At 43.1% G+C, this 22,680-nt stretch overlaps 1 protein-coding gene across 3 annotated transcripts in view; it reads left to right on the top strand.

Annotated features, from left to right (window-relative positions):
• The window catches only part of LOC101842897 (aldehyde oxidase 1), a 60,350-nt gene that overhangs the window by 10,930 nt on the left and 26,740 nt on the right, over positions 1–22,680 (top strand). For all 3 annotated transcript variants that reach the window (XM_040753588.1, XM_040753589.1, XM_040753590.1), the window contains 15 exons: positions 1,383–1,444; positions 2,430–2,519; positions 4,104–4,184; positions 5,488–5,632; positions 6,324–6,416; positions 7,279–7,430; positions 7,642–7,735; positions 9,122–9,231; positions 9,953–10,137; positions 11,042–11,204; positions 12,723–12,815; positions 16,178–16,347; positions 16,648–16,762; positions 18,165–18,287; positions 20,590–20,686. In XM_040753588.1, coding sequence (XP_040609522.1) covers positions 1,383–1,444; positions 2,430–2,519; positions 4,104–4,184; positions 5,488–5,632; positions 6,324–6,416; positions 7,279–7,430; positions 7,642–7,735; positions 9,122–9,231; positions 9,953–10,137; positions 11,042–11,204; positions 12,723–12,815; positions 16,178–16,347; positions 16,648–16,762; positions 18,165–18,287; positions 20,590–20,686 — 1,773 coding nt within the window. The remainder of the gene's footprint in view (positions 1–1,382; positions 1,445–2,429; positions 2,520–4,103; positions 4,185–5,487; positions 5,633–6,323; positions 6,417–7,278; positions 7,431–7,641; positions 7,736–9,121; positions 9,232–9,952; positions 10,138–11,041; positions 11,205–12,722; positions 12,816–16,177; positions 16,348–16,647; positions 16,763–18,164; positions 18,288–20,589; positions 20,687–22,680) is intronic.

The raw sequence follows: 22,680 nt of genomic DNA, 5'->3' as shown, positions 1-22,680 counted from the left end.
GGCATGAGGACCTGGGTTTTGATCACTATCTCCCACATGAAAGTCTGGGATTAACGGTGTGTAACCACCGTACTGGGGCAAGAGGATGTACAGACTGAGGAGGACCCCTGGAGCCCATGGGCCAGCCAATATAGTAGAACTGATGAGTTCCAGGTTCACTGAAAGACTCTGTCTCAAAAGTACATGGAGAGCAAGGAGCAAAACCCCCAGTGTCCACCTCTGTACTCCATATATACCCATACACAATTGTACACACACCAACAGATGTGTACATAGACCACACACACAAATACAACATGACCTCATTGTGGGGGTCGAGTAAGGACACAGAACCATAGTGAGAGAAACACTGGTGAAATCATTTATTGTTAATAATGGTTGTGCTTAATCGCCTCCCAAGGTAAAAAAAAACAACCCACTTTTCCAACTGTACTGTTACAGAACTGGTTTGATCAGTTGAAACTTCCCTCTATGTCTCTCTCTCTCTCCTTCTGCCTTTGCTTTGCCTCTGTCAAAAACTGATAGCTGCTACAGTAAGTATTAATAATGAGAGGAATCTTCCTTAAAAAAAACAAGAAGAAAATCCTTCTACTGTAACATGCATGGATTATAGCACACAATGTTAAGACAAACAAGCCAGACCCAGAAGAGCAAGCACTGTATTATATAAAGACCCTAAAATAGTACAATAGAATGGAGAATAGATTGGTGAACCAATAGTGATTATCTGAGGTTGGATAAGGAGAAAATGAGGAATTATCTATCATTCAGCGGTTACAAAATTTGTTATACAAAATGAACAAGTTCAATAGATTCAACCTGGTTCCCACAGCTATCCACACTATGTAAACCGCTGCTGAGAGGGTAGGTCTTCTGTGAAACGCCTTCTTTCAGGCTGAAGATCAAGGACATAAATGGCACAAGAACACAGAATGATAGGCCTGCTCATGGTATCGACCCTGAAGATGGATTTCCACTGTACACTATCTCCAGATACATCAATCACTAATCAGTTGATTACACATGCATGTGAGTTTATGTCAGTAGCATCTCAATAATGTGGCTATTGTTTTAAGTTTAGCTCTTGATTGTAGCTGCAGAACAAGTTTTGTCTTTAAATTGTGTTAACCATCTGTCTCAAGAGGAGGGTATAAAATGTGTTTATAGAGAATAAGTACAGATAGCTGAGATGTTATACTGCAGGACTCCTGACTAAATAACCCAAGATGCTTATGTAAAAATGAAATTTTAAAGCCGGGATTTCAGAATTAAGGCATCAAAAGAGTTTTCTTCTAAGATGGGGTCGTTCATGCTGTCATTCACTTGGTGCTCCATACCTCTGTCCGGGCACTTGAGTAACAGGACTGGCTCTGTCTTCTTAGGAAATCTGTGCCGCTGCACTGGATACAGGCCCATAATCGACGCATGCAAGACTTTCTGTAAAGTAAGTAGAAAGGAATGCATGTTCAAGAGCATTTTCCCCCAAATAAAGCAAAACGGTGTAGGAGTGGCTGATTGTGTTCATAGCAGTGCTCATTTTTACTAATATCCTGTATTAGTGGTCCTTCACCTCTCATCTCAAGGTCTACAATTCCTGTCTTTCATTTCATCTTGTGCAGGAGGCTGACCTTCCCTGCCTGGGAAGTCAAACTGTGAGCATCTATCAGTTTGTCATTGGCCATAAGTCATTCCTTCTAAGAAGTTGTTCTTGACCTGTTTGTCTAAGTTAGGGACCCTGTCTGGGTGCCCATAGTCTCCTGCAAACATGATATGTGTCTGTGAGTGATACAGCTTAACACTGGTCACAGTATTGTCTAGTTGTCCCTGTACCACCGTATGTTTCTAATGGACTGACTATTTGACAATGGTTACTGCCAATCCCCAGGACAGGGTTACCATATTCTAATTGTAAGCTACTCAATCATTAATATTAATAGAACTAACAAAAGCCTATGAAAGACTTTGCTTTTTTCTGAATTTTTATACAGCTATATAGAGGAAAAGGCTCTATAGAATTTTAATACACATTCAGTCATGATGGGTCCTCCCTTTCCACCAGACAATCACTTCTGCAAGGTGAACTATGGAATCAATACCTCATAGATAAGATCAAAGCAAGGCATTAATTCTTCTTACTACTATTAGTGGTATTTAAAATATTGTTAGTGTCAGTAATTAATATTGATAATGCTTATTGCTATATGACAGGATTACCTAGTAAGAACTTTGTGAAGTTTACAGAATAATCACTGGTATTCAGAATTTATTGTAAACTTGCTGTCATTAGAGTTAGCTTGGATATGTGGAAGTATAAGTGGTTTTCTTTTACAACGCTTATGATATTGGTTCTACAGCTTCAACTGTGGCACCCAGGTAACAACAGAGTCACCATGGAATTCTGATGGGCTTGCTTTGTTTTTCTCCATTAGGCTTCTGGATGCTGTCAAAGTAGAGAAAATGGGGTGTGCTGTTTAAATCAAGGAGTAAATGGATTGGCAGAGTTACCAGAAGGTGATGAGGTCAGTGAATGGTAAAGTTGTTATGAAGTTGTTCAATACAGGAGCAGCCAGCGACCTAGTCTTTGGAAGAATCAGTGGCTGCCCGAGTTGATGACTTTGACTGTGTCAACATGTTCCCTCTCCCATTCTCACTGTCTCTATATGTTCTACAAATTCAGCCCAGGAAGAAATTGGGGTGGAGAAAGGAGGGTGACCAGGTACTGTGGTACAGCTGGGTGAGAGGAGTGGCTTCTGATTGTCCTGTAGCACAGTGGTGTGACAGCGTTTGACAATCAGTTGACTATTTCAGAATAACCAATAGAATCTTTAACATTCTCCATACAGAGAAACAATGTCTGAGATACTAGGTGCTAAACAGTGACATGATCTTATCATGTGTGTGTACTGCAATGTCACTCCGTCTTACAAAGAGATGCAATTAGCATAACAATTGAAAGCACAGGAATTTAATATATAAACCTGTTGTATCCACTCTGTCCCTTATTGCACACATCGGCCCTATCCAATCTCTACTATTTGTAGGAGAGAATTGATTCTAGAATCTCTCGGTTTTTAAACAGTATTTCCAGCGACCAGTAGCAAAGGAGACAGATGAAAGAAGAAAGACAGAGAGGTGGCGACTCCAACTCTCTCTTGATCTCTGTGTCTTTTGCTCCTTCTCCTCCACTGTCCCAGACTCAAGGGAATGTGTAGGGAGCTGATGGGTGCAGAGGCACGCTGCGAGTTACTAGAGGCCAGGTCTGCATCAGAGCCCTTGACTGGCAGCTAGGATCATGACTGACTAGTTCCTTTCCTCTTCTGTTTGTCTGAATGCCTTCTGCTGGGGGGAGAGGAGGTCTTGTGAAGCTCATTCTGTCCTCTGACTTACCATGTAACTAAGCCAGCTCTTGAATTCATGCTGTTCTGGAGTCTGTCTCCCAAGTCCTGTGATTATAGCCATGTGCCACCTACCTGGATTGTCTGACCATCTTCCTCCAGTCTCATTTCATAAATAATTTAACATAGAGGTCCTTGACAGTAATATAGTAGTCACCCCTTGTCTACAGTTTCCCTTCCTGCAATCTGAGTGACCTGTGCTCAACCATATTCTGAAAATATTAAGTGGGAAATTCTAGAAATAATTTATGTTTCAACATGCATGCCATTGTGAATAGCATGAGGCACTCTCACTATGCTCGCCCATATCTCACTTAGAATGTGAACCACCCCGTTGTCCAATGTATCCATGCTGCATACTTTTCTGCCCATCTGTCACTAAGTAGTTGTCATTGGTATCAGTTTGACTAGCACAGTATTGCAGTACCTGTGTTCAAGGTACTTAATAATGACACCAAGCACAAGCTTAGTGAGGCTATAGTTCAGATATGACAATGAATACTTACAGGTACTTTTTTTCCAGGGAAAATGTGTTTAATACTAAAGTATGTTGCTAATATTTGCAGTAAGAATGAATAAGGAAAATTGAAAAGTGTGTAAGAACCTTGCAAAGTTCAAACTGCCTGTAGTTGTGTGTACCAACAGGCATCAATGTCCCCTGAAATTAGGGGGCACTACTGTAACTTCTGTCATTTTTTCTTTTTAAAGACAAGTCCTGAACTCTTCTCAGAGGAGGAGTTTCTGCCACTAGACCCAACCCAGGAGCTGATATTTCCCCCAGAGCTAATGGTAAGGAAGACTGTTGTTCATCTAAAAGAGCTCGGGTTCAAATGGCAGGAGTGGCCTTTTCCAAAGCTGATGGTGTGGCTGTCAGAGGTCATCAGGAACATGTCACTGTACAGCAGACAGTGGTTAATGCAGATATCCTCAGCTTGTCAAAGTAGCGAATAATTACCTATGGAGTGCTCTGCTCAGCATGAAAGGGACATCTACATTACACTCCACCCCCAAAACTCAGGGACCACTGGGAAAAGGGAGAAGAAGTAGTGTCCTCTAGACATGACATGGTCACTGCACTCATGAATTCAGTCTGCAAAAGCTCAATGTAGTCAACATTTAGCATGCAGAGGTGAGAAGTACATGAATCCCACCCTTAGCTGATACAGTTAAAGGCTGCTGGAGAGGGAGGGTCAGTTTTCATCAAGTACATGACTCTTTCTAGGGTGACCATGACCCAGGCGATGGCCTCATATGCATCAGTATATGGAGAGCACAAATTGTATTCAGTAGGTTTTGGAGGAAGAAAAGGGGACATAAAGTTGGAAGGATGGAGCCAGGTGTTAGTTGGGCACACCTTTAATTCCCAGCACTCGGCAGGTAGAGGCAGACAGATCTCTGTAATACAGCCTGGTCTACAGAGTGAGTGCCAGGACAGTCTCCAAAGCTACACAGAGAAACCCTGTCTCAGAAAACAAACAAAAAAAAGTTTGGGAAGATGGAAGGTTAGTTAACCTTGGAGTAGTTAGGGGAAGAATGGAAGGGAATATAAGGAATGTATACTGTGTTCATATAGAAAATTCTCAAAGGATTAATAGAATTTTATAAAGGACAAACTGATGGGCAAACAGGCAGCACTCACCCGTCATCCTTGCCTCAGAGCCCAGGCAAGGTGGAGAGGGGAGGGTAGAGCCGCCATGAGGGTTGGAGGATGTAAACACAGCTGGTGATACGTGTTAAAAGTCATGAAGATACAGTCAATGTGTTCAATGTAGACTTGTTTTTCCTTCCTCTTATGCTGAAGTTCATGTTTCCATAGAATGATTTGACAAAATGCGTAGATTGTTATGTTAGTGAACACCAGAATGAGTTACTGTGAGGTATTGGAGAGCCAATGGGAGCATGAGTTTCCAGGAGTAAACTACAGCCAGACTTTAACCTTCAACTCTGGCTCCTGGTTAAGCTCTACTTCCAGGTCACAAAACTTAGTTCTTAGAAGATATGTATGTCTTTTCTCTGTTTCAATAAAAATAGAGTGAAAAGAGATGGGAATTTTGTTAGAAGTTCTTTCAAATCCCTGTTGTGTTTTCAATAGGTAATGGCTGAGAAGCAGCCTCCCAGGTCCAGAGAGTTTTGTGGTGATAGAGTGACATGGATTTCCCCAGTGACCCTGAAGGAACTCCTGGAACTTAAATTCAAGCATTCCCAGGCCCCCATTGTCATGGGCAACACCTCTGTGGGTATGTAGACACCCTGGGACAGCTCATGAGGGAAACAAGCTTCATGTCGGTTTCTTGTCAGGAGAACAGGTAGAAAACACAGTATTGTTCAAGAGATGTTACAGCAATAGAAAATTGCCTGCCCTATTGGAGCAGAGGTGGGCACCATGGTAAGTCAGCAGGGGGTCTAGCCTATGCTTCACTAGAACAGAGGATTCTCCCATGGTAAGCCAACTGCAGGGCTAGCCTGTGCTTCACTGAAGTAGAAGGTGGCCCAATGGTAAGCCGGCAGCAGGTATCAGTGTTCTGGCTTTCCATCTGGGGACCACACTGGTTCTCCTTCTGAAACTGCTCTGTCTTTCCTGTCTGGGTGGGGTCTCTGTGAGTATAATATGTTTTACTTAAAAGACAGTTTCAGAGCTTTCTCTTTTCCCACAAAGTCCTAGTGTGGCTGCCCATCTCTTTGAATGGCCTCCAGGACCTTTTCCAAGTGAAATTTAAGTGTGCATGTCACACAAGTTTTAGGGATACCATTTCCAAAAATTCCAAAGTTTAATCTGCCTCTGCCTCTGCTTGTGGTTTGCAATAAACATCTAGATAAAAGGAAACAACTTTCAGATGTCTAACGACATGGGCTTAACCATAATTTCAAAATAGGAGAGTAATTAACAGTCATATGTTCTAATCTTGTGTCTTTCCTACAATCCCTTAGGGCCTGCAGTAAAGTTTAAAGGGGTCTTCCACCCCATCATAATTTCTCCTGACAGAATTGAAGAGCTGTGTGTTGTAAGCCAGGACCATGACGGTGAGTTCTTCTGGTTTTTGTTTCCCTGGAAATGCACTCATCAGGTCACCTGCTTAGTCCAGCAGCCAGTCAGGAGAGAGATGTTTCTAGTTAGAATTCACATTGTCTTCAGGCAGAGTGGTGAGGACCTGGTGGGAGTCCAGGGGGAATTCTCTAAGTTCCACCAGACATAGTTTGAAAAATCGATTGTCACTGGGAAACTTTCCTATCTGCAGTATCAGGGAATGAACAAGTATTCTAGGAGGATCTATGCCATGTGTGCAGAACAGAAGATGAAGATGAATGAGACAGGCTGGCTGCTCTCCATAGCACAGCAAATGGAGGAGAGTTGGGTGTTAAGCAACTGCAGTCTGGCCTTTTTCATTCCTAGGAAAGGAATTTGGTTTAATGGCAGTGAGAAGCCACAGTCATTGTAGTGTGTGTTTGGGATAAAGTTACAAAATTCACTTCTTGGTGATGATGTATAGTATCTCTGAGATCTTGGGACATGACTGAACTGAGTCTCAGGGTAGCCATCTGTGAACTGAGCCTATTAATATCCTGTGGTTTGTTTTAATATGTGGAGGTTTTTTTATGCTACTGTAATATGAGATAAACTCAGTAGACATGAAAGTTAACCTCCATGACCGCCAATAACACCTTAACTAACCCTCCCACACATCACAGCCACCACCACACCCACTTCCATCACCATCGGTGTCTCTGTCATGATCATCATCACTACCACAGTCACACCACCATCACATCACTCAAGGTCACAACGCCATGTATCCAATATAAAGATTCCATGTCTGTCACTTTGGTCTAGCATTGTTAGGCCATCAGTGATCACACGGCATTACTTACACAGACTTTATTTCAGGGCTGACCCTAGGTGCTGGCCTCAGCCTGGATCAGGTGAAGGACATTCTGGCTGCTGTGGTCCGGAAGCTCCCAGAAGAGAAGACACAGACGTACCGTGCCCTCCTGAAGCACCTGAGAACTCTGGCTGGCTCCCAGATCAGGAGCATGGCTGTATGTATTTGGCAAGTCAGCTTGGGCATTGTGGTCTCTGGTGACCGTAACTGATGGCTCCTTTCTGTTCTTTAAACACACAAAAGAACAGTCCGTGTCTGTCCCTTCCCCAGTCCCCCACCCTCACCCCCCCATCACTCACTGGGTATCTGGGTATTTCATGCTTGTGCTTTGTAACTATGTAACAGAGTGAAATACCTGCTTTTTAAAGTCTTTAGGGGGCCACATTGTGAGCAGACATCTGGACTCAGATCTGAATCCCATCCTGGCTGTGGGGAACTGCACCCTCCACTTGCTGTCCACAGGTAAACAGCAGTTTCAGGGTGGGGAGTTATTAAGCTTCATTTATTTCTCTCACCTCTGGGGAGGCAGGGAGTCCGGTATGGAAAAGGACTGTTTACTAAAACATTACTAATTTCCTTCCCTTTCTAAGGCTGAGAAGTTCATCAGTCTGTCTTAAAACTATCTACCAGTCTCTCCATCTGTATCTTCTTGAGACCTTGATCTATCAGGGGCCAAACTATTGGACCTGGAGACCTGATACTGTCTTTACAAATGTGTTTGCCCGCATTTATACCTGTCCTGGGATTCTGTTAAGTATTTTTTCCCATCTCCATGGACAAGCTTGTGTTGGTTAATGTCCAGATGTGAGCTGATCATTGGTGCAAACTATAAACTCTGGAGCCACTGAGCCCCTTTGGTTGCAGACATTCTGCCTGACACATGGGTTTTTGACTCCCATGTCATCCATGCTTTGGATTTCTACTCTGTCTCATTGAATGCTCACCAATCTTTTCAACTGAATGCTTATCAGACATCATGCTGAAATTATGTAGTTGACTATTATTTTTGAAATTTAGGGCAAGACTATTCTTTCTCCAGTTTTTCTAATAATTTTAGGAAATTTTTATAATTGCTTTTCTACAAATATATGGAGGCTTCATTTAAACTGTGAACTAGCTTTCTGTTACATACATCGTGAAACATCAGCTCCTAGCATTTAAACTTGTAAGTAGTCTTAAGGAGGAAAATCTAAATTCTGAGTTTCAACTTTAGTAAAACACCTTTGAGAGAACTCCTGTCATGAGAAGTAAGGCTGGATGAGAGACTATGAACACAAAAAGCTTTTTATGTTTTTTTCATTGTTATATTTTCCTATGGCTTTAAACTGTTCCTACCTCCAGTCCATTGACTGAAGGACTGAAATTCTTTACATGCTGGTGTGGGTGGAGCATACCCAAATAAAATAGCACTCAGTGGTGTTAAGTTCACTGAAGGGATTTTTTTTAAATTTACCGTTGGAGATGATAGGTTTCCTGGTTATAGACCAAAAACTGGAATGGTTGTGCATTGACTTGATCAGGTATCAAAAGGGATATTGATATCTGGTGTCTCATGGGAAGCCCTAGGCTATTGGGAAGAGGATGCTAAGGTGCCTGTTCTTTGTGAATCTCTGGGTGCTGTTGTCTGTAAGCAAGGAGATAAGGCAAAGGAGGGAGGAGGGCTAGACTGGAAGAAACGTTGTAAGATGTTGTAAGATGTTGTCAGAGGACACACACACACACACACACACACACACACACACACACACACACACACACACACACACACGCCAGTAGAATCTTTTCCCAGTTCGGGAATTTTATTCAAGAGACTGAAGATTCCAGAGAAGGTGTCATTTTTTTCCACAGATGGAGAACGACAGATCCCGTTAAGTGAGCAGTTTCTCCGCAAGTGTCCTGATGCAGATCTTAAGCCTCAGGAAGTCTTGGTCTCAGTGACCATCCCCTGTTCCAGGAAGGTGAGGATGGCCTTCCTCTCCATTCCCCAGTGCCCCAGCATCTGTAGCTTGAGTGGGCTCAGGACAGACACGTGTTTGCAGAGCCTGAAGCTCACTCTAGGAAGTGACAGAGGTCACTGTTCCCTGGGGGATTTGTGCACAGTCACTGCTACCCTGGTGTGAAGTCCCCTGCCACTTCTAGATCTAGGAGATCTTCCTCAAGAACTAGTAGATCTTCTTCCTTCTTCCTCTGCCTTAATCTCTAAAGATTTTTAAAGACATTCTTTGTCCTTTCTGACTTCTTCCCTAAGAGATACAGGATTCGATCCTGCCTCACGAAATGTGATGGTTTACGGGAGCTGCCCTCCCAAAGAAGCATACACGGAGTGGCTCAAATAATGGAATTCATTTTCTGGGAAGTCTGGGGCTAGATCTCTGATGTCGGGGTGTCAGTAGTGCTGATGTTTTCCTTTGAACATAGGTGCCCACCTTCTGCTTTTTTGTGGTCCTTTCCATGACTCTGTCCACTTCGGCTCTTACCAGGGCCCTCACTAGTTACCTCACTTTCACCTTAGCGATTCTAACACCCTGTCTACAAGAGCTGAGAGACCGGGGTTAAAATCCCAGCCTCTGAACTTAGGGAACGCGGACAGAGCCCATAACAGAAGATGGGCTGAAATCAAATCACCCCTTCAGCATGGAGTGGTCTCTCAGGGAGTTCTGTTTGTGCCTTTTTCTTCAGTGGGAGTTTGTGTCAGCCTTCAGACAAGCCCAGCGCCACCAGAATGCACTAGCAATTATCAACTCTGGAATGAGAGTCCTATTTAGAGAAGGAGGAGACATCATTAAAGAGTTATCCATTTTGTATGGTGGTGTCGGCCCAACCACCATCTGTGCTAAAAACTCCTGCCAGAAACTCATCGGAAGGTAAGACATTGTGTCTTTAGCTTCCAGGTAACAGAAAAACCCAGCCAGTGGGAAGCTGCAATAAAAAGAAGAAAAAGACTTAGGATCTCACAGTTTGATGGCTGGAACCCCAACAAGATTTCATAATCAATTTCATGTTGCTTTTTAGCAAATGCAGAAGTGATTTTTATATAATCTGTGTATGTAGTGTGCGTAAGCACACAAGTTTCTACGTATGTATGTGTATGTGTGTCTGGTATGTGTACATGTGTATATGTGTATGTGAGAGACAGAAACAGAACGGGGGTCAGATGCTCATTCCCTGTAGTATAAATTTGCATTCTTTTGTGGGAGATTAATTTACCCTGATGAAAAACAGATCATGTGCTAATTGGTTTCTAACCATCTCTTGCTTACCTGAGTTGATTTATCTGTGGTGATAATAGCTAATCTTTCTTGGGAACTTACTAGACAAATGAACAGAGAGAAGTAATTCAGCGTATGTGTCTTAAACCTTTAATGGTTCAGACAGCCTGGTGCATGTCTTACTTCAGTTTCCTTAACCCCATGAGCCCAGGTATTCTATTTAACACTGTGGAACATGTTTCCTTAGCTGTCAAAGAAGAGACTCAAACCTACCTTGTGAGTCCCTGTGAGAATTCTGTAAGTGAACACACACAGTGCTAATGTAGGTGCTGCCATACAGAAATGACCTAGGAGTAAACAAGGCAGTGAGTGACTCCTGAGCTCAGGAATTCTGATGGGTGAGGTTGTGGTGAGACCCAGTCCAGATGCTTGGAGAGTGGCCGACCAGCCTGAACTCCACTCCTCCTCCTCTAAAGACTGCAGCTGGCTGCCTCATCTGTCAGCCAAACCTGTGAGGTAATGAGTTCTGCCTGTGAGTCTCCTCCTCTGCCTCTCACAGGCCCTGGAATGAAGAGATGCTGGATACAGCGTGCAGGCTGCTTTTGAATGAAGTCACCCTTCCAGGCTCTGCTCCCGGGGGGAAGGTGGAGTTCAAGAGGACCCTCATCATCAGCTTCCTCTTCAAGTTCTACCTGGAGGTGTCACAGGGTTTGAAGAGGATGGTAGGTGGGACTCATTTTGTGAACTGTGGTGACGAAAGCAGAGGCACAAGCCCTGCTGAGGAATGTGGACTATAATGGATGACAAACTGGAATCACATCCTAGTGATGGCTTTCCACGGGGCTGTCTGTGGATGGCTGTAAGTTAGAGGAAGAATTGCAAGGGGGCACAGACCTGCACAGGGTTTTGCTGAACACCACTCAGATACTATATCTTCGCATCTGTCTGTATAACACTGAGAAAATCCTGTTCCTACATTTGATTTTCTTGTCTGGGTTAACTGCCCTCCACAAGACAATGGCAGCCACTGCTGTATTGTTAAGCGAGTCATTGCAGGAAAAATGTTTAGTGAGGTGTCCAGTGATTGAGAGGCATGCTGGGGAGAAGTGACAGTATTTAGTAAGGCTACTGATATGCACGCATCTTTCACCTGCTCTCCCTTATCACAGGGCTATGTTATTGTGATACATATGTGGTACATATGCTGCATATATGTGCGACAACACAACTGGAAAGAAAGTTCTCTGAAAACCATTTCTTACAATCAAGCCATGATTGCTTGCCTTGTATAGAGAACAACACAATAATTTTAAATAGGGGGGAAGAGTGGGGAGAGGCGTTAATTTGATCAAAACTCATTATACAGATATCTCAAAGAATTAATAAAATTACATTAAATAGATAAATACAGGAAGTCTTCCCATGGAGATTTTTTAAGGTTGTCCTCTCAGTATAGATGAAAACAAATAAGAACCAATTGGTTGTATCACATCTTTAGAGGGGTAAGTCAAAATCATGTATAAATATTATACTACTACCAAGTAACCAAAAGTAAAAAGATAAAACTAATTGTAGACACTCCTAATGAATAGCAAATAATACAGTCCTTTGCTGAATTAGCTGATATATTTGAAAGCTTCTGCACTTCATGTACCTTCCTCTCTTTGAAAATAATAACTGTTGGTAACTTTATTTTCTATTAAAATTATTTAATTGTAAAAATTAAATAATTATTAAATTATAAAATAATCACAAAGTATGTTGTCCAATGTCACATATAAAGTAGTGCTTGGCCTACTCTTCTGTTTTCAGAAGACATCCTCCTGTGTGGTGACAACAGCAGTGCCATCTCTGCACTGGCAGATGCCACCAAGCAACTTTGGGGATGTTTGCAGTAATAGGCATTGGTTCTGACTTTTCCTGCTTTGAGTTTTGTCTTTTGTGTTTTATTTGACTTCTGTTTCATTGTTGTGTTGGTGTATATGACCCTTGCCCCAGACACTTATGAAACAGAGATGATGGCAGTCAATGATATTCTGATTTTTGTGGTTTATCACATCATGTAGGCAGATATGTATCTGCATGTTCCTGTCCTATGGTCAGGTGGGATCTGAAAGGGTAAATGCTTAATCAACTCCAGACTTCAGAGTAGAGATGCTTGCTGGGAAGTGTACCAGCTTCATTCCTCCCCTAGAGCATTCTGGGAGATGTTAAATGTCTACTCTCATTTTCCTCTGCAGGACCCAAGGCGATATCCTAGTCTGGCAGACAGGTATGAGAGTGCTTTAGAAGATCTTCATTCAAAACATTATTGGAGAACATTAACCCACCAGGTTAGTGTGTGTGTGTGTGTGTGTGTGTGTGTGTGTGTGTGTGTGTGTGTGTGTTCCTTTGTGTGTGTACGTGAGTGTGTGTGTTTAAAATCAAAGAGGCAGAGCAGTGGTGCACACTTTTAATCCCAGTACTTGGGAGTCAGAGGAAGGCTGATCTCTGAGTTCAAAGCAAGCCTGGTCTACAGAATGAGCTCCAGGACTGTCAGGGCTGTTACACAGAGAAACCCTATCTTGAAAAACAAATAAACAGACAGACAGACAAACACAACAAAGACAGGACTGCAGGGCCTTTGCCTGTTGGAGACAAGTTGCCTTCCAGTGTTCATTAAAACTTCCAAACTAGATTGAGAGTGCAGTTCAGTGGTAGATTATGGTCAAGGCCCTGAGTTTGATCCCTCTTACATCAAAAAGAGAAAAAGAGAAGTAACCAATTAGAAATCCCCTACCAAAAAGAAACCTGGAAAATGATAAAGAAATATGCCTGGTTTTGTCTTAAAGATTTTTTTTTAGTATGGTTTCAGCCCATGGACACAAACAAGCTGGCTGTTGCTCCATGCTTCCTACCCTGGCATTGTGGCCTGTGAACCAAGCCAAAGACTAGTTCTGAGATGGACCATGAGCTGGACCTTGTCATTTCAGATGACAAGGACACACCCCTGTCCCCAGGGGCCATGGAACCACGGTGCAAGATATTGCAACAGCTGGTAGTTTGTTTTGTCCTGTATTGGGATACTTTCCTTTCCAAGTCCTTCCTGTCCACGTGGTTTTCTGCAGATTACATTTTATTGTGAAATCAAACAAGAGTACTAAGAGCTATTTTCCAGATTTCCTGATGAAGGCTGACTACTAGAGAATGTAGAACTCTCCGTAGCCCTGAATGTTCTGGAGATCACTCTATGGAGCAGACTGACCTAGAATTTAGAGATTCACCTGCCTCTGTCTCCCAAGTGATGGGATTAAAGCCATGTGCCACCACTGCCTGGCTTTCCTGTAGCTTTCAAATGGGAGGTTTAAAAAGCAGTGTGAGAGAGAAGGACACAATGTGATAGAGTTCAAGAGGAGGGTTTTTTTTAATTAGTGGAAAAGGATCTCACAAAAGGGAGAGGGAAGTGGGAGACTGGTCTTAGGGGACAGAAGACAGAAGCAGCAGGAGGGAGGAAAGGGGCAAAGGGGGTGGGGGGAGGAACAGACAGAGAGAGGGAGAGAAAGAAAGAGGAGGATGGGAGGTGGGCAGGGCTCTTTTAAAAGGGAACATAGTGAATATGCACAGGTGGTGTTCTTAGTGGCTGCAACTAAGGGCCTATCCTGCCAGGACTCCAAAGGCAGGCCAGCACAGATACCTGGATACTAACAACAACATCATAAAAACATAACCCGGAGCCATTCTATTGGCTAACTGGATACGATTTAATGCTTATTTCCTTGAAATTATTGTCAAGAACCTGGACCCAGAGTTTTAAGTCAGGAATGGGAAGAGATTTTAAAACTGCAGTGCATGTGATCTGCTGGCAGAGTTGTTATAAGAACTTATATCATGGCACAGTGAACACTGGAGGTGTTGTAGGTCTCTTGAGGTTTGGAATTCAATATGTTCAAAAATTTACATATGCCAAACTGCTTTGGAAGTGAACAGCTACCTTTTCCCCTAGTGTTCTGTGAAACACAGTCTGTGACTTATGGGGACCCTTATAGCACTTTGGCAATGTATTGCATTTCAGGGAGGAGCCAAAGTCAAGTGATGAACTATAGAAAACTGAAAGTCTCTCAGTAGTTGATATGGGACGGATTTGTTATGCTGGGTTCTGAGACAATGTTTAGGGAGCAGTGTGTCTCCCACATAGATGTATTTTGTTTTCATTTCCCCTGTGGTCTCAGTTTCTCTCTCTCTCTCTCTCTCTCTCTCTCTCTCTCTCTCTCTCTCTCTCTCTCTCTCTCTCTCTCTCTCTCTCTCTCTCTCTCTCTCCCGTCTCTCTCATAAGCTTGCTTTTAAGCATGCACACACACAAGCATCCATCTGAGCTTCTAGAGCTATTTCAGCTATCACAAAAGTACATCTCCCAATTCACTTACTTGCTTTGGAAGTTCACTTTCATCACCCACTTCACAAACACAAGGTCATCAAGGGACAGAGGAGGGTTGTGTGGCATTGAGGTCCTTGATACGGTAGACCCTTGCATCTCAGCTACTGTTGTGAGGCAGAGATGGCAAGGGGGAAACACATGGTGGAGCAAACTGTGAATCTCATACCAGCAAGTAAGAAGGAGACAAGGGCGTGCTCCCCCAATGGACTATAACCTCTCCTTCCACCTCATCCCAGCAGCACCCAGCTGAGAACCAAGCCTTTGGGAGACATTCTGCATCTAGACTGTCCCTTATGGATTCAGGAGATCACCTGATTGAGGGGATACCCACCTTTACCCACTGTGTCTATAACCATGTTACAAGTCAAGTGCACTGGCCCGCTGTTGGTTCCAGCTGGCTGATAGTTTGAATAATCACTTTCCACATTTGGCTGTCACAGGCTTGAGAATTTCCTCAGTGCTTTGGCAGAACTAACACAGTAAAGTTTTCTTCACAGTTGTGAAATGTTCCATTATTTACAGTAAAAAGGTGTTAGCATTAATAATAGAAAGCTCCAGAAGCCTTATAAATCCCTGTGAACACATTTACTCAGTGTCCAAGCCTATAAGTTACCTAGAATTCTGTTTTTAGGATGGAAACAAAAAAATCTCTGAGAGTATTCTTTAAAAAACAAAAATGAGATGTGGGTAATTTTTCACTCAAATAATGGGCAAGCTGAGAGCCTAATATAATATGATTTTGGTACTTTTAGGAAGATTTTTTCAGAGAAATCAATGTCTACCTCTGCAGCACTTGAGAAAGCATGCCTGATGATGCCTTATCATCTGTTTTTCTTTTCCTCGCCAGTCAGGTCTCTAAGGAGGTGGGAGGTTATCAGGGAAGCTGAGCAGGTGGGATCTGAAGAGCTAGTGGATGTTGGGGCAGCTTCAGATCCCTGCTCAGGCCTGAATCCCCCAGTGTGAATCTGGTTGCATATTAAAGAGAGACTGAAATCCCTGTGCTTAGACAAGTGCAGTTTCCCATTAGAGTCATGTGGGATCTGCATTGCAAAAACTAAGGAAAATAAAAATGTATCATGTTTCCACATTCCAATTTGATTACCAAATTGTGCTAATAGGCTCTTTGGAATAGTGAAAATAGTGACAGTTTTCACACTCAGAAGTGTTCTGGCTTAAGCATAATTTCACATAGCTACTATCTCATGGTAGACTCACACTCTGTGATTTTCCTACAGTCTCCATAGAAATATAAAAGTTAGATGTTGGTTCTTTATTAAACAGAATGTAGACCCAAAGCAGCTTCCTCAAGACCCAATTGGGCGTCCTGTCATGCACCTTTCTGGTATTAAGCATGCCACCGGTGAGGCCATCTACTGTGACGACATGCCTGCAATAGACCGGGAGCTTTTCCTGACCTTTGTAACCAGTTCAAGAGCACACGCCAAGATTGTGTGAGTGTCCTCACCCACAGCTAGGAGATTCCCCCGATGTCTAACTCTGCTCTGTTAGTAGAAAGTAGTGGTGTGGAAAGGGTAAACGGAGGCTTGGTGACACCCACACCAGAGATGAAATGGGATTGGAACGTAGGATTCCTCACAAATGTCCTGCATAGAGTCATTTTACTGTGCCCCTGTGCTTGGTGGTGAATTGTTAGAGCAGTTACCTCCCCAACTCCTTATTTCCCAACTGCTACATTCTCAGTGTCTGTGGGCCAGGAGGCTGCCTTGTGATGCTGTCTGCTGTCTTCCTAGGTCCATGGACCTGTCAGAGGCGCTCAGCCTGCCAGGCGTGGTGGACATCATTACTGCAGATCATCTTCAGGAAGCAAACACCTTTGGCACAGAGACGTTTCTGGCCACAGATGAGGTATTGCCTTTTTGATTTCTTTTTGAACAACTTTCCCAGTTAATGGCACCTCATAGAGATAGTGTCTAATTTGTCATACCATGAAGAATTCAGTATTCTTGAGCAGTAATTATGAACTACTGATATTCTAATAGGTATGAATTGAAGTTTATTCATTTCCCACTTGGGTGAAGCTGATTGGTTATGTGAGCTGCTTTCAAGGCTGGGGGTGCATGTGACTCAGCTGTTGGAGTGCTTGCCTGGTGTGTAGGAAGCCCCAGGATCCATCCCTGCCAGCACCACTTAGACTGGACATGGTTGTGTGTTAATCTAATACCCGGTGGTTGGAGGCAGAAGGATTAGAACTTCAGGGTCATCCTCAGTTACTTAATGAATCTGAGGCTAGCCTGGGATACATGAGATCCTGTCTTTAAATAAAAGAAATAGATATTTCTGAGTTTTATATTATTATATTATATTATTTTTATATAATTATATGTAATGTTATGCTGCCAAGAAGTGTCAAAGAACAAATGCACAGAGAACGGTTTGTGTGATTTGCAAACCTCTCCCACAAGTCTGTTTATCTATTACCCCATTCCCAGTGGTCCACGATGCACGTTTTGAGTTAAGTTGGTCTCCCCAGTATGTAGTCATCCCTGGTTCTTTTTTGTTTTTTTTTTGTTTGTTTGTTTTGTTTTTTTTATGTTTTTTGGTTTTACGAGACAGGGTTTCTCTGTTTTGGAGGCTGTCGGTCCAGCCTGGCCTCGAACTCACAGAGATCTGCCTGCTTCTGCCTCCCGAGTGCTGGGATTAAAGGCGTGCACCACCAACGCCCGGCGATCCCTGGTTCTTGACCTGAAAGTCCTCCCTCCCTCTCTAAAGTCAGATTCTGATTGAACCAATCAATGATTCATTCTTCCGCACTGTTATGTATCCCATGGTATTTTTCAATTGAGCTCAGCTCAACTCCAAAGACCACCCTTTCTTCTTGTGTGAAGTTCATTTATATGTTGTAGACACTCCCCTACCTACTGTAATTCCTGAAGTGAGAGCTCATACTTAATTTATGTGTATATTACATGTGCTGATTCCCAGATGGTGTGAAGCCAAGAGAAGCTGTTCTAACATAGGCCAGTTGAAAGCTTCAAGTGATATGCTTTGGCTTTGGGATCTCAGGCTACTGCAGTACAACAAAGACAGGATTGAAGCACCCCTAGGCAGGACCATGTAAACTTACTTACATGTAAAATTATGGCCTTTAAATGTTAAATAATCAATCAAGAGTTCCAGGCTGCACATCGTACCTGTCCTCTGATGTCTACCCCACACAAGCAGAGATTTGTGTCTCTCAGAATGGGAGAGAGGGCCACAGTCAATGACAGGTGCCACTGTGTTGTGTGCCCTCTTCTCTGTGCCACAGGTACACTGTGTGGGTCATCTTGTCTGTGCCGTGATTGCAGATTCTGAGACACACGCAAAACAAGCCGCAAAGCGAGTGAAGGTTGTCTACCAAGACTTGGAGCCTCTGATCCTAACGATTGAGGTATGAGATCAAGTCGATGGCAGTTCAGGAGCCAAAAAGCAGGTGTGAGTGGCATGTCTGTTACATAGGGATAAGAAAATCTGATGCAGTGGCTTCCAGAGCCCAGGGAATCCATGGGCTCCAAGTGTGAGCATCAGCAATTCCCCAGGAACCTGGCTCTTTCTGTCTCCTCTCTGCCATTCACAGCAGAACTTCCTCCCCTGAGTCCTCAGAGAGGGCAGCTGAAAATCTTGTGCTCTCTGTTCATGTTTGTGAGGAGAGCCACACGATTGTCCCAGTGCTCCAAACACAGGTCCTGAGATCCAGACTCATTTGTCCACATCTGTCCCATGCCTACCTCTGGATTAATGACTGACCAGATGAATGGAAGGAAGAGCTGTTGTCACAACTGAGATGGGTGTTGGTTAGATTTTTTTAAGTGAATGGGCTGTTAGGGTGTAGAGACATAAACAAAGGCATTAATATGGTTTGGAAGGGGAAAGGGCAAAGTGCTGAGTGGGCAGCAGGAGCAGCCGTGGTAGCAAAACCTGTCCTATAGCTCAAATTCATAGTGTCTCATGCTTTGTCAGGTACACAATGGGAACTGACAAGATATTCCATAAAGCATACAGTAGACACCACTTTCCTATTCTTGAATGCACATCTCATATATCCAGGAGACATGGATCATATGATGCCTACAGAATTTTGGCAAATGGAAAAACTGTGTGTCACATTTCTATCCTAATTTTCATATAAAAGTTGAAAAGTTATAGAGGTTGTATGACTTGCCCCATGAAATGATAGTAGTCACCTATGCATTCCCGTGGTTCTCCAACATGGCCTTTGCATCAATGTTAACAAGCAAGGCTTCCAGGCTCTCATGGTACCCACGCTCTCAAGTGTGCCCCACATCATCCAGTTTTGCCTCTCTCGGAATGGGGGAGAAGGGCACAGACAGGAGCAGATCTGAGGGTGACTCCTTGACAGCAGAGGCCTCCTGTGCCACAGGCACACTGTGTGGCTCATCTTATCTTACAATGAGGAAACTGTTGGCCAGTGTCTCCACTTAGCCTTGAGTGTGTTTCCTGTCATGCCTTACACCTAGGAACATGGTCCTTGCTTCTGGAAATTTCCCTTAGTATTTTCAAATTAATATAAAGTCACGTGAAAAGGACAAAAATAAAGAAGTTATATTGTTTTTCTGGCCTGTTTGAAGCTAAAACCCCCCTTTCAGTTTCTTTCTTTCATTCATTGCATGGTGTTCTTGGCTACTTTGTATATTTTTTCCCTGAAAATTTTGTTTTTGAGTTGTAATTACTTCTGAAAGAAATTATTTGAGTAATGATTCATCAAATTGTCTTTGGAATCTTTACCAGTGACTAAGTATTCACTTTCCCCCTTTTTGCTTCACAGCCAAATGAAAGTTGTGCGTAGCCGTTTCCCTTTCTATCTCATTCTCAACTACCAGACTGCTAATTGCTTGCAGAAAACACCAGACTTGGTCTTGCATGAGAATCACCTGTCATTTTGAACTGAGATGAAGTTCTCCTGTGTCATGCAGCTGCCAGTCTATGTCAGAGAGCTCTGCCCAACTCTCAGCACGTGGCAGTCCTATTACAGCCTTCCTAACAAGGAGTGTTCAGGAAACGCACCCAGAGAACAATCAGCAACTGGGATTGTGGTACCCAGGCAAGCCTTATGTGAACCATCAATCCATGGCTGGTGGCCCCTGGTGCGCCACTGCCCTGTGCGAATGAAAAGCTCATGGCCCTGAAGGAGGAGCTAGAGTTTAGCAGGCAGAGTCTCTGGTTGTAGTCATTAGTGGTTTTAGCTAGCACTTACATGGCACATAAGCCATCCATGTCTTTTACAGTCTCGTTTTACAGTCAGATGTATGCATTCCTGCCACAGATGATGTCCAGAGAGGCCTACAGTCACACACTAGCAAGTGGAGGAAATGACCATGGAAAGATGTCTCTGTCTGGGTCTGAGTGAGTTAAGTGGCCTAGGTTACATAGAGTGAATTAGTAATCCCAGAGAAACATCTGCCTAGAAAACAATAATTCCATTCTGGTTCCCCAAGGTATTAGGTTTTTTCTGAGCAGGCTCAGTGTCCTTGGACTCACTGGGCACATTTGCATTTGGAGAAATCTTGGGGGATTTCTGAAGCTTTCAGCTTATCTTCCCAGGGCCAGTGGGAGAGTGCCTGGATTCCTTCCACAAGGGGGATGCTATCCAGACCTGATCATTTCACACAGCACTTGGCACTCCCAATGGCAGGTTTTCTAACCTAGGATGCCTCACTTTCTACTCTCTGCAGGAAGCTATACAACACAAGTCCTTCTTTGATTCAGAAAGGAAACTGGAGTGTGGGGATGTTGATGAAGCATTCAAAATGGTTGATCAAATTCTTGAAGGTAAAACTTCCTTTAAAATGGAGCAGCTGGGAAACATTCAGGGCATGTCTAGTTTAGGGCTTCCTTTGCCTTCTAGAAATCATCCCACAGCCTCACATCTGCCTACAGCATAGGTCCCTGGCTCCATACCACCTTTCCCTGTGCCTCTGGTGGAATCCCAAGTGGTGTAAGGAACCCAGAAATAGGCATCTTCTCGTCCAATCCCAGCCTGTCCAGTTACTGTGACTTCCTTCTCATTGTTGTAGGACATTGTCACCAAATACAGAATTCTGAATTGACTACAGTACAAAAGTTCTGTACCACTTCCTCAGGTCACCATGGTTACTGAGGAGAAATAATAGAGTGTACTTCGAAGTGCTCTTTCTTGTAAAGCAGGCACTGACATTTTCTCTTGTTGCTTTCATGATAGGATAGTTTTGTGTTTAGTTTTAAAAAATTGAACTTTGCTGTGTCATGCCAAGGATTTCATTGGATTTACCCAGTTTGGGGTCACTCAGTTTCTTAAATCTGTGTGTTCATATTTTCGGTGAAGTTTGAGAAATAGTCAACCATGACTTCTCAAATAATTGATTTCAGTGACACAAAGGTCAACGTCCCTTTACTTTGTCACATGGCTTAGGAGACTCTCCTTTTTTCTTGTCTATTCATTACATTTTTCAGATTTGTGTGTTTGTCTGAAGGGATTCTGTCATCCTAGGCTTCTCTCCTTAGGGTCCTTTTGGCTTTCATGAGGCTGTTTGTTTTTCTATAGGTTCAAAATTAATTATATAACCAGCACATCTTTTGATGTCCTCTCGGAGGTTGAGAAACAAAGGGGAAATGAGAAATATATGTCTTTTCAAGCTTTAGCACCTAATTGACAAGAAGCAGTTAGGACAGTATTGGAAAAGAAGTGGCAAGGCACTAAACGCACTAAATCAAAAAGAACATGAGTGGAGGATTCAGGAGAAAGGAGGGTGTGGTGAGGGCCAGAACTACCCAGGAAATCCTACAAATAAGACGCCTTGATTTGCCTCTGTACTGGGAGTGAGGTTTTATTGCCTGTGGGAGTTTTGAGATTTCTGGCTTCTTTAGAACCAACATTGACACACATGAGGTGCATGATGGTGGTTACCCTGAAAGACACTTGCCAATGGGATCCTTTCCTTGTATCCTGAAGTCCCTAATCACTCTGCTTTTCCTGTCTACTCTTTAGTAACTTCTGTCAGTTTATAGTGTGTGTGTGTGTGTGTGTGTGTGTGTGTGTGTGTGTGTGTGTGTGTGTGAGAGAGAGAGAGAGAGAGAGAGAGAGAGAGAGAGAATATAGAATGGATTTATTTGGTACAATATACGAGAAATAGAAACACAATTATCTTTTATCTAGATAACAAAGGAAAAGTCAGTGTTTGTTGGTGAAGAAAAGATTATCCAAGTTCCTTCTTAAGAAAGCCCAGCGACACTGGCAACATCACTAGCAGGACACAGATACATTCTGACAGGCATGAGTCATTATTTGGTAGATAACAATTAGACTAGTGGACTTACAGATAGGCCTTATCACTTTGGGTTGGGCTTGGGAGATGGCTTTGGAATACAAACAAACAGTGAGTGTTTTCCCCAATGGCTTCTTGATGCCATTTTTTTTGTTGGATATGACACTAATGATTCCATTTTGCACAATTAACTATCACATTTCTTAAATCCCTTTACATTTAAGGTTTAGGTGATTAGATGTATTTAGTGGGAGTAATGGGGGCTGGGGGACACACAATATTCCATCTCATCTTGGAACTAGAAGTCCCCTGTCACAGAATTTTGACTCTAGAAACTCAGCTCTCTTTCCATAGGGATCTAGCTGCACATACTAAGGGGTATGAGAGTCCTCTCTACCCCTGTGCTTTTAACTTGAAAGCTGAATGTCGTTATTTGTCACTTTCACTGTGGCTTGTCTGTCTAGAGATCACTTGATGGAGTTTCCATGTCATGAGACAAAGGGAGTGGGTGGGAGAGACTGC

This window comes from Mesocricetus auratus, unplaced genomic scaffold (genome assembly GCF_017639785.1).
Source record: "Mesocricetus auratus isolate SY011 unplaced genomic scaffold, BCM_Maur_2.0 Super-Scaffold_100010, whole genome shotgun sequence".
Lineage (NCBI taxonomy): Eukaryota > Metazoa > Chordata > Mammalia > Rodentia > Cricetidae > Mesocricetus > Mesocricetus auratus.
The sequence above is the reverse complement of the archived record's forward strand: the minus strand, read 5'-3'. Positions and strand labels throughout refer to the sequence as shown.